Here is an 18,658-nt window from a genome sequence, read left to right as displayed (position 1 = left end):
CATTGAGCTCTACGTCCCAGTGTTCTTTCTAGGCGCCTCACGTAGTGACAGAGTGGTGTTGAGTCGCCCCCTATCTGCCGTCCGGAGTAGTGCTGCAGCAGTCTTAGACTAGACCAAGACAGTATGTAGCGGACATGGAACAGCCCACTACAACTACAGCCCAACTCTGTGTGGGCCACTACGAGGCCAAATGCATTTATATAGCTTCCAAAATATATTTTTTTCAGCGCTGGGTGCCAATATGGAGGCTCAGTGGCTTCAAAACAGCACCCCCTGTTAGTCACCTAGTGTATATATAAATCATTGGGCCAGACTCTCGCTCCCACTCTTGCCTTTTGTCAGTGTTCTCAAGTTCAGAAATCCCCTGGGAATCCTCCTAATCTACATCGAGGCAACATTTGATATTATTTTACTGAAGTTAGTTTGTTAGGTAGGCTAAACTTTAGTCTAGATACACGGACGGTGATATCGTTTATACAGAGTTTATAACGCTTGTTGGACGACTTTTGTCACGGCGGTGGTTGTGTTTTTCCCCCTGTCCATTTCGCTTGTTCTTTATTTGAGAAGAGAACAAACACATCCAACTTTAAACCAAAATGGACACGGGAGTATCTCCAACTCGCGCAACTATGCGGCTCGGCGCATAATGAAGAAATAAACAGGATCTATTTTAATGCACGAAAAAATCTTATTTTTCATTTTGATAATCCTAGCTACTTAAACGTCTAGGCTAAAATAAATATTTTAAAGCGGAGTGGATTATCTCGTATCATGTCAAGGATTTGAATATCGAAATAGCCTAATTTTCTCACTTTTTTTCCTCAGAGTGGAACGAGACAATCTGAGGTTTTATTTAAGTCGGATAACCCTGCTACTAGTAAAATGGTATAATCGAACCGTAGCCTATTGAATGGGCTGGACTCTTCTCGTATTATGAAAAGGTTCTGCTGAAGTTTGGTGGGTTGGTTGGTTAAAAACGGACCATGTCGGGAGTTGTGCGGAGCCTGAGCCGCTGCCTGCTGCCGGCCGAGGCCACCCGAGAGGCGGGCGGCAGCAAGGACAGGATCCGGGAAAGGGACGCGGTCCAGGAGCGAGAGGCTCGGCGGAAGAGCCGGGAGATTGATGCCATGCTTGCCCGAGAGAGGCGTGCTGTGAGGCGGCTAGTGAAGATCCTTCTCCTCGGTGCTGGAGAGAGCGGCAAATCGACCTTCCTCAAACAGATGAGGATTATTAATGGGAAAGAGTTCGACAAGAAAGCTCTACTCGACTTCCGGGACACAATCTTTGAGAATATCATAAAGGTAGCCAATAGAAATACTTTAGATAAGAGTTATAACCATTGTGAGTCATGCAGTGAACAGGCCTATGTTATTGTAGCATGGCATTTCTCCAAGGGAAAACTACTTTATTCAATCAATTCTCCGTGCGCTGTATTGACACGCATTAGGCAGAGGCCCATCCTAGTTAGTTCAATTCAAAAGCTAAAGTTCTGAGTGTTGATCTCATTGACAATACGTTGGATATTAGGCCCAAGTCAGCTTCTACCCTATTATTCTCTACTGTATATGGAGTTTGTCTCCTGGAAACTGATCCCAAGTCAGCTTCTACCCTATTATGCTCTACTGTATATGGAGTTTGTCTCCTGGAAACTGATCCCAAGTCAGCTTCTACCCTATTATTCTCTACTGTATATGGAGTTTGTCTCCTGGAAACTGATCCCAAGTCAGCTTCTACCCTATTATTCTCTACTGTATATGGAGTTTGTCTCCTGGAAACTGATCCCAAGTCAGCTTCTACCCTATTATGCTCTACTGTATATGGAGTTTGTCTCCTGGAAACTGATCCCAAGTCAGCTTCTACCCTATTATTCTCTACTGTATATGGAGTTTGTCACCTGGACACTGATCCCAAGTCAGCTTCTACCCTATTATTCTCTACTGTATATGGAGTTTGTCTCCTGGAAACTGATCCCAAGTCAGCTTCTACCCTATTATTCTCTACTGTATATGGAGTTTGTCTCCTGGAAACTGATCCCAAGTCAGCTTCTACCCTATTATTCTCTACTGTATATGGAGTTTGTCTCCTGGAAACTGATCCCAAGTCAGCTTCTACCCTATTATGCTCTACTGTATATGGAGTTTGTGTCCTGGAAACTGATCCCAAGTCAGCTTCTACCCTATTATTCTCTACTGTATATGGAGTTTGTCACCTGGACACTGATCCCAAGTCAGCTTCTACTCTCATTGACAAAACATTGGATATTAGGTCCGTTTGTGCATTTCCCTCTCTATAGAATGGGTAGGACTGGGGCAGGGAAAATTGGTCCTAGATCAGTGGTGTCAGGTAAACACAAAGTAAAACTGGTTTTAGATCAGCGGTGTCAGAAGTACACACTAAGTAAAACTGGTTTTAGATCAGCGGTGTCAGATGTACACACTAAGTAAAACTGGTTTTAGATCAGCGGTGTCAGATGTACACACTAAGTAAAACTGGTTTTAGATCAGCGGTGTCAGATGTACACACTAAGTAAAACTGGTTTTAGATCAGCGGTGTCAGATGTACACACTAAGTAAAACTGGTTTTAGATCAGCGGTGTCAGATGTACACACTAAGTAAAACTGGTTTTAGATCAGCGGTGTCAGATGTACACACTAAGTAAAACTGGTTTTAGATCAGTGGTGTCAGATGTACACACTAAGTAAAACTGGTTTTAGATCAGTGGTTAGGTTTGTATCTAATGGATCAGTGGTCCCATGCAGACCAGACGTACACTTTGTACCTAACTATGACACATTAACTACGACAGAGTGACTCACGTCTGGCTCTGATGCCACGTTCACACACATGTCAGAACTCGGATTTGAACCCACTTTCTAAGCAAATCTCAAATGTCAAGAGTTTCCTAGTTCTGACCAGCATGTGAACGTGGCATCAGCCAACAGACTTAGATGTGTATGTGTGGCCGAACACGTATGAGTGTGTGTGTGTGTGTCACGGTAGTGAGGAAGTGACTACTAGTTTCTCTCTCTTTCTCTGATACTCACACACACACACACACACACACACACACACACACACACACACACACACACACACACACACACACACACACACACACACACACACCTCACACACACACACACACCTCTCTCTCACACACACACACACACACACACACACACACACACACACACACACACACACACACACACACACACACACACACACACACACACACACACACACACACACACACACACACACCTCTCTCTCACACACACACACACACACACACACACACACACACACACACACACACACACACACACACACACACACACACACACACACACACACACTCACACACACACACACACACACACACACCTCTCTCTCACACACACACACACACACACACACACACACACACACACACACACACACACACACACACACACACACACACACACACCTCTCTCACACACACACACACACACACACACACACACACACACACACACACACACACACACACACACACACCTCACACACACACACACACACACCTCTCTCTCACACACACACACACACACCTCACACACACACACACACACACCTCTCTCTCACACACACACACACACACACACACACACACACACACACACACACACACACACACACACCTCACACACCTCACACACCTCACACACCTCACCCCTCACACACACACACACACACACCTCTCTCTCTCTCTCACACACACACACACACACACACACACACACACACACACACACACACACACACACACACACACACACACACCTCACACACACACACACACACACACCTCTCTCTCACACACACACCACACACACACACACACACACACACAGAGAGCTAGAAAAAGTTTCCAATTGTCATACTTTGTGAATGGTTTATTTACAGATAGCCACTCCAACACTCAGACATCAGTTACAGATGAAGCATGTGATGTTTAGTGAGTCCTCCAGATCAGAGGCAGTAGGGATGACCAGGGATGTTCTCTGTTTAGTGGGTCCTCCAGATCAGAGGCAGTAGGGATGACCAGGGATGTTCTCTGTTTAGTGAGTCCTCCAGATCAGAGGCAGTAGGGATGACCAGGGATGTTCTCTGTTTAGTGGGTCCACCAGATCAGAGGTAGTAGGGATGACCAGGGATGTTCTCTGTTTAGTGGGTCCACCAGATCAGAGGTAGTAGGGATGACCAGGGATGTTCTCTGTTTAGTGGGTCCACCAGATCAGAGGCAGTAGGGATGACCAGGGATGTTCTCTGTTTAGTGAGTCCTCCAGATCAGAGGCAGTAGGGATGACCAGGGATGTTATCTGTTTAGTGAGTCCTCCAGATCAGAGGCAGTAGGGATGACCAGGGATGTTCTCTGTTTAGTGGGTCCACCAGATCAGAGGCAGTAGGGATGGCCAGGGATGTTCTCTGTTTAGTGAGTCCTCCAGATCAGAGGCAGTAGGGATGACCAGGGATGTTCTCTGTTTAGTGAGTCCTCCAGATCAGAGGCAGTAGGGATGACCAGGGATGTTCTCTGTTTAGTGAGTCCTCCAGATCAGAGGCAGTAGGGATGACCAGGGATGTTCTCTGTTTAGTGTGTCCTCCAGATCAGAGGCAGTAGGGATGACCAGGGATGTTCTCTGTTTAGTGAGTCCTCCAGATCAGAGGCAGTAGGGATGACCAGGGATGTTCTCTGTTTAGTGAGTCCACCAGATCAGAGGCAGTAGGGATGACCAGGGATGTTCTCTGTTTAGTGGGTCCACCAGATCAGAGGCAGTAGGGATGACCAGGGATGGTCTCTGTTTAGTGAGTCCTCCAGATCAGAGGCAGTAGGGATGACCAGGGATGTTCTCTGTTTAGTGAGTCCGCCAGATCAGAAGCAGTAGGGATGACCAGGGATGTTCTCTGTTTAGTGAGTCCGCCAGATCAGAGGCAGTAGGGATGACCAGGGATGTTCTCTGTTTAGTGAGTCCTCCAGATCAGAGGCAGTAGGGATGACCAGGGATGTTCTCTGTTTAGTGAGTCCACCAGATCAGAGGCAGTAGGGATGACCAGGGATGTTCTCTGTTTAGTGAGTCCACCAGATCAGAGGCAGTAGGGATGACCAGGGATGTTCTCTGTTTAGTGGGTCCACCAGATCAGAGGCAGTAGGGATGACCAGGGATGTTCTCTGTTTAGTGAGTCTACCAGATCAGAGGCAGTAGGGATGACCAGGGATGTTCTCTGTTTAGTGGGTCCACCAGATCAGAGGCAGTAGGGATGACCAGGGATGTTCTCTGTTTAGTGGGTCCACCAGATCAGAGGCAGTAGTGATGACCAGGGATGTTCTCTTGATAAGTGCGTAAATTGGACCATTTTCCTGCCCTGCTAAGCATTTGAAAATACTTTTGGGTGTCAGGGAAAATGTATGGACTAAAACGTTCAATATTTTCTTTAGGAATGTAGTGAAGTAAAAGTTGTCGAAAATAAAAATAGTAAAGTACAGATACCCCCAAAAACAACTTAAGTAGTACTTTAAAGTATTTTTACTCAAGTACTTTACACCACTGCTCACACACACACACACACACACACACACACACACACACACACACACACACACACACACACACACACACACACACACACACACACACACACACACACACACACACACACACACACACATTTATAAAAAGACATCTAACAACATCATATATATTTTTTAAAGCTACTGTTTAATTACTGGGGTCTTAATGGATCACACATGTCTGACACACACACACACACACACACACACACACACACGGTCAGACTGTTTGTCTGCTGGTGAAGAGAGAGCGAGACAGAGAGAATGGGTCGGGGTCTATATGATTTAATCCATTATCTGAATCTACTGGGTTTAACTGGAGAAGCTTCTGCTGTACCCAATGTTCCCTCTAAGCTGCAGCACCCCGGGACTCTGCAGAATAAATATCAGCCCCGCGCAGAGAAGCACGAGATTGAACTTCACTCAACGTTCTACAGTTTTCCCCCTTTCGGTAACACTATCAACGTTCTAGAGTTTTCCCCCTTTAGGTAACACTATCAACGTTCTAGAGTTTTCCCCCTTTAGGTAACACTATCAACGTTCTAGAGTTTTCCCCCTTTAGGTAACACTATCAACGTTCTAGAGTTTTCCCCTTTAGTTAACACTGTCAACGTTCTAGAGTTTTCCCCCTTTAGGTAACACTATCAATGTTCTAGAGTTTTCTCCCTTTAGGTAACACTATCAACGTTCTAGAGTTTTCCCCCTTTAGGTGACACTATCAACGTTCTAGAGTTTCCTCCCTTTAGGTAACACTATCAACGTTCTAGAGTTTTCCCCCTTTAGGTAACACTGTCAACGTTCTAGAGTTTTCCCCCTTTAGGTAACACTGTCAACATTCTAGAGTTTTCCCCCTTTAGGTAACACTGTCAACGTTCTAGAGTTTTCCCCTTTAGGTAACACTGTCAACGTTCTAGAGTTTTACCCCTTTAGGTAACACTGTCAACGTTCTAGAGTTTTCCCCTTTAGGTAACACTGTCAACGTTCTAGAGTTTTCCCCTTTAGGTAACACTGTCAACGTTCTAGAGTTTTCCCCTTTTAGGTAACACTGTCAACGTTCTAGAGTTTTCCCCTTTAGGTAACACTGTCAACGTTCTAGAGTTTTCCCCTTTAGGTAACACTGTCAACGTTCTAGAGTTTTCCCCCTTTAGGTAACACTGTCTACGTTCTAGAGTTTTCCCCCTTTAGGTAACACTATCAACGTTCTAGAGTTTTCCCCCTTTAGGTAACACTGTCAACGTTCTAGAGTTTTCCCCTTTAGGTAACACTGTCAACGTTCTAGAGTTTTCCCCTTTTAGGTAACACTGTCAACGTTCTAGAGTTTTCCCCTTTAGGTAACACTGTCAACGTTCTAGAGTTTTCCCCTTTAGGTAACACTGTCAACGTTCTAGAGTTTTCCCCCTTTAGGTAACACTATCAACGTTCTAGAGTTTTCCCCCTTTAGGTAATACTATCAACGTTCTAGAGTTTTCCCCTTTAGGTAACACTGTAATACTGGCTGTAGATACATACACTGTAATACTGGTTGTAGATAGATACATACACTGTAATACTGGCTGTAGATAGATACATACACTGTAACACTGTTGTAGATAGATACATACCCTGTAATACTGGTTGTAGATAGATACATACACTGTAATACTGGCTGTAGATAGATACATACACTGTAATACTGGTTGCAGATAGATACATACACTGTAATACTGGCTGTAGATAGATACATACCCTGCAATACTGGTTGTAGATAGATACATACACTGTAATACTGGTTGCAGATAGATACATACACTGTAATACTGGCTGTAGATAGATACACTGTAATACTGGTTGTAGATAGATACATACACTGTAATACTGGCTGTAGATAGATACATACACTGTAATTCTGGTTGCAGATAGATACATACACTGTAATACTGGTTGTAGATAGATACATACCCTGTAATACTGGTTGTAGATAGATACATACACTGTAATACTGGTTGCAGATAGATACATACACTGTAATACTGGCTGTAGATAGATACACTGTAATACTGGTTGTAGATAGATACATACACTGTAATACTGGCTGTAGATAGATACATACCCTGTAATACTGGTTGTAGATAGATACATACACTGTAATACTGGTTGTAGATAGATACATACCCTGTAATACTGGTTGTAGATAGATACATACACTGTAACACTGGCTGTAGATACATACACTGTAATATTGGCTGTAGATAGATACATACACTGTAATACTGGTTGTAGATAGATACATACACTGTAATACTGGCTGTAGATAGATACATATACTGTAATACTGGTTGTAGATAGATACATATGCTGTAATACTGGCTGTAGATAGATACATACGCTGTAATACTGGCTGTAGATACATACACTGTAATACTGGCTGTAGATAGATACATACCCTGTAATACTGGCTGTAGATACATACCCTGTAATACTGGCTGTAGATACATACACTGTAATACTGGCTGTAGATAGATACATACACTGTAATACTGGCTGTAGATACATACACTGTAATACTGGCTGTAGATAGATACATACATTGTACTACTGGTTGTAGATAGATACATACACTGTAATACTGGCTGTAGATAGATACATACACTGTAACACTGGCTGTAGATAGATACACTGTAATACTGGTTGTAGATACATACCCTGTAATACTGGCTGTAGATACATACACTGTAATACTGGCTGTAGATACATACACTGTAATACTGGTTGTAGATAGATACATACACTCTAATACTGGCTGTAGATAGATACATACCCTGTATGTCACAAAAAGAGCCGTGTTGAATAGACCAAACTGCAGCGGGAATATGGATGCTCATGTTTTAATTTAAAAAAGGAGTAACGCATCCACTGGAAAACAATATACACGACAGGAACAGTTTTGCAGGCACACAACACGCAGTGCAAAAACAACTACCCACGAAAACCAAACAAACACACACCTACTTATGGGACTCCCAATCAGAGGCAACTAGAAACACCTGCCTCCAATTGAGAGTCCAGCACCCAAAACTACACATAGAAAAACAAACCTAGAACCTATACCAAACTAATACACCCCACTACACCACACACAAAACCCCATAATACAAAACAAATATACCTCTGCCACGTCCTGACCAAATATAATAGAAATAATACCTAAATATTGGTCAGGACGTGACATTACCCCCCCTAAAGGTGCAGACCCCGGAATGCACCTTAAAAGAAAACACAAAAAATCCCCATTACCCCAACAAAACCAAAAAGCAATACCCCCTAAACAATAAGGGAGGGAAGGGAGGGTGGCTGCCGTCAACGACGGCACTGTGCTACACCCTCCCTCCCCAACCCACCTATCCTGGAGGTGGCTCCGGTGCAGGACGTGGACCCTGCTCCACCCTCGGCGTCGCCCACTTCGGTGGAGCCGATAGCTGCGCCAGGCAGACGGACCCCTCGGGCTGGGCCGGAGGACAGGAGGGCCCCTCGGGCTGGGCCGGGGGACAGGAGGGCCCCTCGGGCTGGGCCGGAGAGCAGGAGGGCCCCTCGGGCTGGGCCGGAGAGCAGGAGGGCCCCTCGGGCTGGGCCGGAGAGCAGGAGGGCCCCTCGGGCTGGGCCGGAGAGCAGGAGGGCCCCTCGGGCTGGGCCGGAGAGCAGGAGGGCCCCTCGGGCTGGGCCGGAGAGCAGGAGGGCCCCTCGGGCTGGGCCGGAGGACAGGAGGGCCACTCGGGCTGGGCCGGAGGACAGGAGGGCCACTCTGGCCGATCCTGACAGGCAGGGCACCCTGGCAGATCCGGGCAGGCGGGCACCTCTGGCAGTTCAGGGCAGTCTGGCCACCTTGGCAGTTCAGGGCAGTCTGGCCACCCTGGCAGTTCAGGGCAGTCTGGCCACCCTGGCAGTTCAGGGCAGTCTGGCCACCCTGGCAGTTCAGGGCAGTCTGGCCACCCTGGCAGTTCAGGGCAGTCTGGCCACTCTGGCAGTTCAGGGCAGTCTGGCCACCCTGGCAGTTCAGGGCAGTCTGGCCACTCTGGCAGTTCAGGGCAGTCTGGCCACCCTGGCAGTTCAGGGCAGTCTGGCCACTCTGGCAGTTCAGGGCAGTCTGGCCACTCTGGCAGTTCAGGGCAGTCTGGCCACTCTGGCAGTTCAGGGCAGTCTGGCCACTCTGGCAGTTCAGGGCAGTCTGGCCACTCTGGCAGTTCAGGGCAGTCTGGCCACTCTGGCAGTTCAGGGCAGTCTGGCCACTCTGGCAGTTCAGGGCAGTCTGGCCACTCTGGCAGTTCAGGGCAGTCTGGCCACTCCGGCAGTTCAGGGCAGTCTGGCCACTCCGGCAGTTCAGGGCAGTGTGGCCACTCCGGCAGTTCAGGGCAGTCTGACCTCTCCGACAGTTCAGGGCAGTCTGACCTCTCTGACGACTGTTGACTGGCGGGCAGCTCTGACGACTGTTGACTGGCGGGCAGCTCTGACGACTGTTGACTGGCGGGCAGCTCTGACGACTGTTGACTGGCGGGCAGCTCTGACGACTGTTGACTGGCGGGCAGCTCTGACGACTGTTGACTGGCGGGCAGCTCTGACGACTGTTGACTGGCGGGCAGCTCTGGTGATGGTTGACTGGCGGGCAGCACTGACGACTGTTGACTGGCGGGCAGCTCTGGTGACTGTTGACTGGCGAGGCTGGGTTGACACACTAGACTCCTGATGCGTGGGGCTGGTATAGGACGTGCCAGCCTGGAGACACGCACCTCCATGCTAGTGCGTCTGGCGGGAAACACCGGACCGAAAGGGCGCACTGGCGGTCTTGAGCGCAGGGTTGGCATCACCCCTTCCGGCTCGATGCCTACTTCGCCCTGGCACATGCGGGGCGCTGGTACCTTGCCTACCGGCCTGAAAATCCCAGGCCTCACCACAGCCCCAACCCCAAAGCACGGGACCTGTCCAGTCTGCCCTACAAGGGTACGGGGAGCTGGCCTGGGGCTGTAATCTCGCCCCGCCAAATAGCCCTTGTGCCCCCCCCTAAAAAATTCTTGGGGCTGCCTCCAACATTCCTCCCTCACTTGCCTCTGTCCTCTTCTCCGCTGCTTGGTCCTTTGGTGGTGGGTAGTTCTGTCACAAAAAGAGCCGTGTTGAATAGACCAAACTGCAGCGGGAATATGGATGCTCATGTTTTAATTCAAAAAAGGAGTAACGCATCCACTGGAAAACAATATACACGACAGGAACAGTTTTGCAGGCACACAACACGCAGTGCAAAAACAACTACCCACGAAAACCAAACAAACACACACCTACTTATGGGACTCCCAATCAGAGGCAACTCGAAACACCTGCCTCCAATTGAGAGTCCAGCACCCAAAACTACACATAGAAAAACAAACCTAGAACCTATACCAAACTAATACACCCCACTACACCACACACAAAACCCCATAATACAAAACAAATATACCTCTGCCACGTCCTGACCAAATATAATAGAAATAATACCTAAATATTGGTCAGGACGTGACACTGTAATACTGGCTGTAGATACATACACTGTAATACTGGCTGTAGATACATACACTGTAATACTGGCTGTAGATAGATAGATACATTGTAATACTGGTTGTAGATAGATACATACACTGTAATACTGGCTGTAGATAGATACATACACTGTAATACTGGCTGCAGATAGATACATACACTGTAATACTGGCTGTAGATAGATACATACACTGTAATACTGGCTGTAGATAGATACACTGTAATACTGGCTGTAGATAGATACATACCCTGTAATACTGGCTGTAGATTCATACACTGTAATACTGGCTGTAGATAGATACATACACTGTAATACTGGTTGTATATAGATACATACACTGTAATACTGGCTGCAGATAGATACACTGTAATACTGGTTGTAGATACATACACTGTAACACTGGTTGTAGATACATACACTGTAACACTGGTTGTAGATACATACACTGTAACACTGGCTGTAGATAGATACACTGTAATACTGGTTGTAGATACATACACTGTAACACTGGCTGTAGATAGATACACTGTAATACTGGTTGTAGATACATACACTGTAATACTGGTTGTAGATACATACACTGTAACACTGGCTGTAGATACATACACTGTAATACTGGTTGTAGATACATACACTGTAATACTGGTTGTAGATACATACACTGTAATACTGGTTGTAGATACATACACTGTAACACTGCTTGAGGCTCAAAAGAGCAAATTTTGTACTTGAGTGAGTGTATGTATCCAACGCCGTCTCTCTCTATAAGGGATGCGTGTATTGGAGGATGTATATATTAATGTATATATTGTTCTATAAGGGATGCGTGTATTGGTGGATGTATATATTAATGTATATATTGTTCTATAGGGGATGCGTGTATTGGTGGATGTATATATTAATGTATATATTGTTCTATAGGGGATGCGTGTATTGGAGGATGTATATATTAATGTATATATTGTTCTATAGGGGATGCGTGTATTAGGGATGTATATATTAATGTATATATTGTTCTATAGGGGATGCGTGTATTGGTGGATGTATATATTAATGTATATATTGTTCTACAGGGGATGCGTGTATTGGTGGATGTATATATTAATGTATATATTGTTCTATAGGGGATGCGTGTATTGGAGGATGTATATATTAATGTATATATTGTTCTATAGGGGATGCGTGTATTGGTGGATGTATATATTAATGTATATTGTTCTACAGGGGATGCGTGTATTGCAGGATGTATATATTAATGTATATATTGTTCTATAGGGGATGCGTGTATTAGGGATGTATATATTAATGTATATATTGTTCTATGGGGATGCGTGTATTGGTGGATGTATATATTAATGTATATATTGTTCTATAGGGGATGCGTGTATTGGTGGGTGGGTATATTAATGTATATATTGTTCTATGGGGATGCGTGTATTGGTGGATGTATATATTAATGTATATATTGTTCTATAGGGGATGCGTGTATTGGTGGATGCACGGGACAAGCTGGGGATTCGGTGGCAGAACTCTGAAAACGAGAAGCACGGCATGTTTGTGATGTCATTTGAGGGGCGTGGTGGAGTGGCGGTAGAACCAATAGAATTCCAGCTTTATGGTCTGGCGCTGGATGCTCTGTGGAGGGATTCTGGGATACAGGACGCCTACGCACGACGCAGTGAGTTTCAACTGGTGAGTCTTACAGAGATACACACACACACACACACACACACACACACACACACACACACACACACACACTCACACACACACACACACACACACTCACACACACACACACACACACACACACACACACACACACACACACACACACACACACACACACACACACACACACACACACACACACACACACACACACACAGACACACACACACACACACACACACACAGCTACATTTTACATTTACATTTAAGTCATTTAGCAGACGCTCTTATCCAGAGCGACTTACAAAATGGTGCATTCACCTTATGATATCCAGTGGAACAACCACTTTACAATAGTGCATCTAAATCTACAGACACACACACACACACACACAGCTACAGACACACACACACACACACACAGCTACAGACACACAGAGATACAGACACACACACAGATACACACACACACACACAGCTACAGACACACAGAGATACAGACACACACACAGATACACACACACACACACACACAGAGATACACACACACACACACACACACACACACACACACACACACACACACACACACACACACAGAGCTACAGACACACACAGATACAGACACACACAGATACAGACACACAGAGATACACACACACACACAGCTACACACACACACACAGAGAGATATACACACACAGAGATATACAGACACACACACACAGCTACAGACACACACAGAGATACAGACACACAGAGACACACACACACACACACACAGCTACACACACACACATACACACACAGCTACACACACACACACACAGAGATATACACACACAGAGATATACAGACACACACACACAGCTACAGACACACACACAAACACAGCTACACACACACGACAGCCGTGTCAGAGACAGAAAATCACAGACTCATTTGTTTGTGTCAGAGAGAGACTGTGTGTGTTGTTATTATGTTACAGTCTCTCCCTGGTCTTCAACTCCAGATAAGTTAGAGCTGCATTCAACGTTCAAAAGAGTTCATTGTTTACAAACTGAGAACACGCTTTGACAAAAAAAAGGTTCTATCTAGAACCTAAAAGGATTCTTCGACTGTCCCCATAGGAGAACCCTTTGAAGAACCCTTTTTGGTTCCAAGTTGAACCGTTTTGGGTTCCGTGTTCCACAGAGGGTTCTACCTGGAACCAAAAAGGGTTCTTCCTTGGAGACAGCCGAAGAACCCTTTTGGACCACTTTTTTTAAGAGTGTATTTGAGTGTGTAGAGTGTAGTGTGTAGTGTGGGTAGTGTGAAGTGTAGTGTGTGTAGTGTGTAGTGTGTGTAGAGTGTAGAGTGTGTCGTTTGTGTAGTGTGTGTAGTGTGTAGTGTAGTGTGTGTAGAGTGTGTAGTGTAGTGTGTAGAGTGTGTAGTGTGTGTAGAGTGTGTAGTTTGTAGTGTAGTGTGTGTAGAGTGTGTCGTGTAGTGTGTGTAGAATGTGTAGTTTGTGTAGTGTGTAGAATGTGTAGAGTGTGTAGTGTGTAGTGTAGTGTAGTGTGTGTCGGGTGTAGTGTGTAGTGTGTGTGGTATGTAGTGTGTAGTGTGTGTAGTGTGTAGTGTGTGTAGTATGTAGTGTAGTGTGTGTAGTATCTAGTGTAGTATGTGTCGTGTGTAGTGTGTCGTGTGTAGTGTATTGTGTAATGTGTGTAGTGTAGTGTGTAGTGTGTAGTGTGGGTAGTGTAGTGTGAAGTGTAGCTTGTGTCGTGTGTAGTGTATTGTGTAATGTGTGTAGTGTAGTGTGTAGTGTGGGTAGTGTAGTGTGAAGTGTAGTGTGTGTAGTGTGTGTAGAGTGTGTAGTGTGTGTAGAGTGTGTAGAGTGTAGAGTGTGTCGTTTGTGTAGTGTGTGTAGTGTAGTGTGTGTAGAGTGTGTAGTGTAGTGTGTGTAGTGTGTAGAGTGTGTAGTGTGTAGAGTGTGTAGTTTGTAGTGTAGTGTGTGTAGAGTGTGTAGTGTAGTGTGTAGAGTGTGTAGTGTGTAGAATGTGTAGTTTGTGTAGTGTGTAGTGTGTAGAATGTGTAGAGTGTGTAGTGTAGTGTGTGTAGTGTGTAGTGTGTGTGGTATGTAGTGTGTAGTGTGTGTAGTGTGTAGTGTGTGTAGTATGTAGTGTAGTGTGTGTAGTATGTAGTGTAGTATGTGTCGTGTGTAGTGTGTCGTGTGTAGTGTATTGTGTAATGTGTGTAGTGTAGTGTGTAGTGTGTGTAGTATGTAGTGTAGTGTGTGTAGTGTAGTGTGTGTAGGTTTGTATGTTGCTAGGTGATAACAAGGCTGGGTAGAGGCTATATAATCAGATAGTATTGTTTAAAGCCTGGGTAGAGGCTATATAATCAGATAGTATTGTTTAAAGCCTGGGTAGAGGCTATATAATCAGATAGTATTGTTTAAAGCCTGGGTAGAGGCTATATAATCAGATAGTATTGTTTAAAGCCTGGGTAGAGGCTATATAATCAGATAGTATTGTTGAAAGCCTGGGTAGAGGCTATATAATCAGATAGTATTGTTGAAAGCCTGGGTAGAGGCTATATAATCAGATAGTATTGTTGAAAGCCTGGGTAGAGGCAATATAATCAGATAGTATTGTTTAAAGCCTGGGTAGAGGCTATATAATCAGATAGTATTGTTGAAAGCCTGGGTAGAGGCTATATAATCAGATAGTATTGTTTAAAGCCTGGGTAGAGGCTATATAATCAGATAGTATTGTTTAAAGCCTGGGTAGAGGCTATATAATCAGATAGTATTGTTTAAAGCCTGGGTAGAGGCTATATAATCAGATAGTATTGTTTAAAGCCTGGGTAGAGGCTATATAATCAGATAGTATTGTTGAAAGCCTGGGTAGAGGCTATATAATCAGATAGTATTGTTTAAAGCCTGGGTAGAGGCTATATAATCAGATAGTATTGATGAAAGCCTGGGTAGAGGCTATAATCAGATAGTATTGTTTAAAGCCTGGGTAGAGGCTATATAATCAGATAGTATTGTTGAAAGCCTGGGTAGAGGCTATATAATCAGATAGTATTGTTTAAAGCCTGGGTAGAGGCTATATAATCAGATAGTATTGTTTAAAGCCTGGGTAGAGGCTATATAATCAGATAGTATTGTTGAAAGCCTGGGTAGAGGCTATATAATCAGATAGTATTGTTTAAAGCCTGGGTAGAGGCTATATAATCAGATGGTATTGTTTAAAGCCTGGGTAGAGGCTATATAATCAGATAGTATTGTTTAAAGCCTGGGTAGAGGCTATATAATCAGATAGTATTGTTTAAAGCCTGGGTAGAGGCTATATAATCAGATAGTATTGTTGAAAGCCTGGGTAGAGGCTATATAATCAGATAGTATTGTTTAAAGCCTGGGTAGAGGCTATATAATCAGATGGTATTGTTTAAAGCCTGGGTAGAGGCTATATAATCAGATAGTATTGTTTAAAGCCTGGGTAGAGGCTATATAATCAGATGGTATTGTTTAAAGCCTGGGTAGAGGCTATGTGCAGGCAATGACAAATATTTTCTAATATTCCTCTCTGGTGGAGGAGCAGAACAGGTTTTTGTGTGTCTGTCTGTGTGGCACATGATGGACCAATGACTGTCTCATGAGGGCTGTCTTAACATGGTGAGTTAGGTTACAGGACTATATCATGATGGACCATTCTGTCTTAACATGGTGAGATAGGTTATAGGACTATATCATGATGGACCAGTCTGTCTTAACATGGTGAGATAGGTTATAGGACTATATCATGATGGACCAGTCTGTCTTAACATGGTGAGATAGGTTATAGGACTATATCATGATGGACCATTCTGTCTTAACATGGTGAGATAGGTTATAGGACTATATCATGATGGACCGGTCTGTCTTAACATGGTGAGATAGGTTATAGGACTATATCATGATGGACCAGTCTGTCTTAACATGGTGAGTTAGGTTATAGGACTATATCATGATGGACCAGTCTGTCTTAACATGGTGAGTTAGGTTATAGGACTATATCATGATGGACCAGTCTGTCTTAACATGGTGAATTAGGTTATAGGACTATATCATGATGGACCAGTCTGTCTTAACATGGTGAGATAGGTTATAGGACTATATCATGATGGACCAGTCTGTCTTAACATGGTGAGATAGGTTATAGGACTATATCATGATGGACCAGTCTGTCTTAACATGGTGAGATAGGTTATAGGACTATATCATGATGGACCAGTCTGTCTTAACATGGTGAGTTAGGTTATAGAACTATATCATGATGGACCAGTCTGTCTTAACATGGTGAGTTAGGTTATAGGACTATATCATGATGGACCAGTCTGTCTTAACATGGTGAGTTAGGTTATAGGACTATATCATGATGGACCAGTCTGTCTTAACATGGTGAGATAGGTTATAGGACTATATCATGATGGACCAGTCTGTCTTAACATGGTGAGTTAGGTTATAGGACTATATCATGATGGACCAGTCTGTCTTAACATGGTGAGTTAGGTTATAGGACTATATCATGATGGACCAGTCTGTCTTAACATGGTGAGTTAGGTTATAGGACTATATCATGATGGACCAGTCTGTCTTAACATGGTGAGTTAGGTTATAGGACTATATCATGATGGACCAGTCTGTCTTAACATGGTGAGTTAGGTTATAGGACTATATCATGATGGACCAGTCTGTCTTAACATGGTGAGTTAGGTTATAGGACTATATCATGATGGACCAGTCTGTCTTAACATGGTGAGTTAGGTTATAGGACTATATCATGATGGACCAGTCTGTCTTAACATGGTGAGTTAGGTTATAGGACTATATCATGATGGACCAGTCTGTCTTAACATGGTGAATTAGGTTATAGGACTATATCATGATGGACCAGTCTGTCTTAACATGGTGAGTTAGGTTATAGGACTATATCATGATGGACCAGTCTGTCTTAACATGGTGAGTTAGGTTATAGGACTATATCATGATGGACCAGTCTGTCTTAACATGGTGAGTTAGGTTATAGGACTATATCATGATGGACCAGTCTGTCTTAACATGGTGAGTTAGGTTATAGGACTATATCATGATGGACCAGTCTGTCTTAACATGGTGAGTTAGGTTATAGGACTATATCATGATGGACCAGTCTGTCTTAACATGGTGAGTTAGGTTATAGGACTATATCATGATGGACCAGTCTGTCTTAACATGGTGAGTTAGGTTATAGGACTATATCATGATGGACCAGTCTGTCTTAACATGGTGAATTAGGTTATAGGACTATATCATGATGGACCAGTCTGTCTTAACATGGTGAGATAGGTTATAGGACTATATCATGATGGACCAGTCTGTCTTAACATGGTGAGTTAGGTTATAGGACTATATCATGATGGACCAGTCTGTCTTAACATGGTGAGTTAGGTTATAGGACTATATCATGATGGACCAGTCTGTCTTAACATGGTGAGTTAGGTTATAGGACTATATCATGATGGACCAGTCTGTCTTAACATGGTGAGATAGGTTATAGGACTATATCATGATGGACCAGTCTGTCTTAACATGGTGAGTTAGGTTATAGGACTAGATGTGGGTTAGTAGTACACCAGAGCAGGTGAAGGGAGAGGATGTGGGTTAGTAGTACACCAGAGCAGGTGAAGGGAGAGATGTGGGTTAGTAGTACACCAGAGCAGGTGAAGGGAGAGGATGTGGGTTAGTAGTACACCAGAGCAGGTGAAGGGAGAGGATGTGGGTTAGTAGTACACCAGAGCAGGTGAAGGGAGAGGATGTGGGTTAG

At 44.3% G+C, this 18,658-nt stretch overlaps 1 protein-coding gene across 1 annotated transcript in view; it reads left to right on the top strand.

The window, feature by feature from the left end:
* The first annotated feature begins 304 nt into the window (after positions 1-304).
* LOC106564016 (guanine nucleotide-binding protein subunit alpha-12-like) overlaps positions 305-18,658 on the top strand; it is a 35,829-nt gene continuing 17,475 nt past the window's right edge. The window contains exons 1-2 of the mRNA XM_045690585.2: positions 305-1,301; positions 12,633-12,848. Of these exons, the coding sequence (XP_045546541.1) occupies positions 984-1,301; positions 12,633-12,848 (534 nt within the window). The 5' untranslated portion in view covers positions 305-983. The remainder of the gene's footprint in view (positions 1,302-12,632; positions 12,849-18,658) is intronic.

The sequence above is a fragment of the Salmo salar genome, chromosome 12 (assembly GCF_965601325.2).
Source record: "Salmo salar chromosome 12, fSalSal1, whole genome shotgun sequence".
Lineage (NCBI taxonomy): Eukaryota > Metazoa > Chordata > Actinopteri > Salmoniformes > Salmonidae > Salmo > Salmo salar.
Note: the sequence above shows the minus strand (reverse complement) of the source record. Positions and strands in the feature narration are given on the sequence as shown.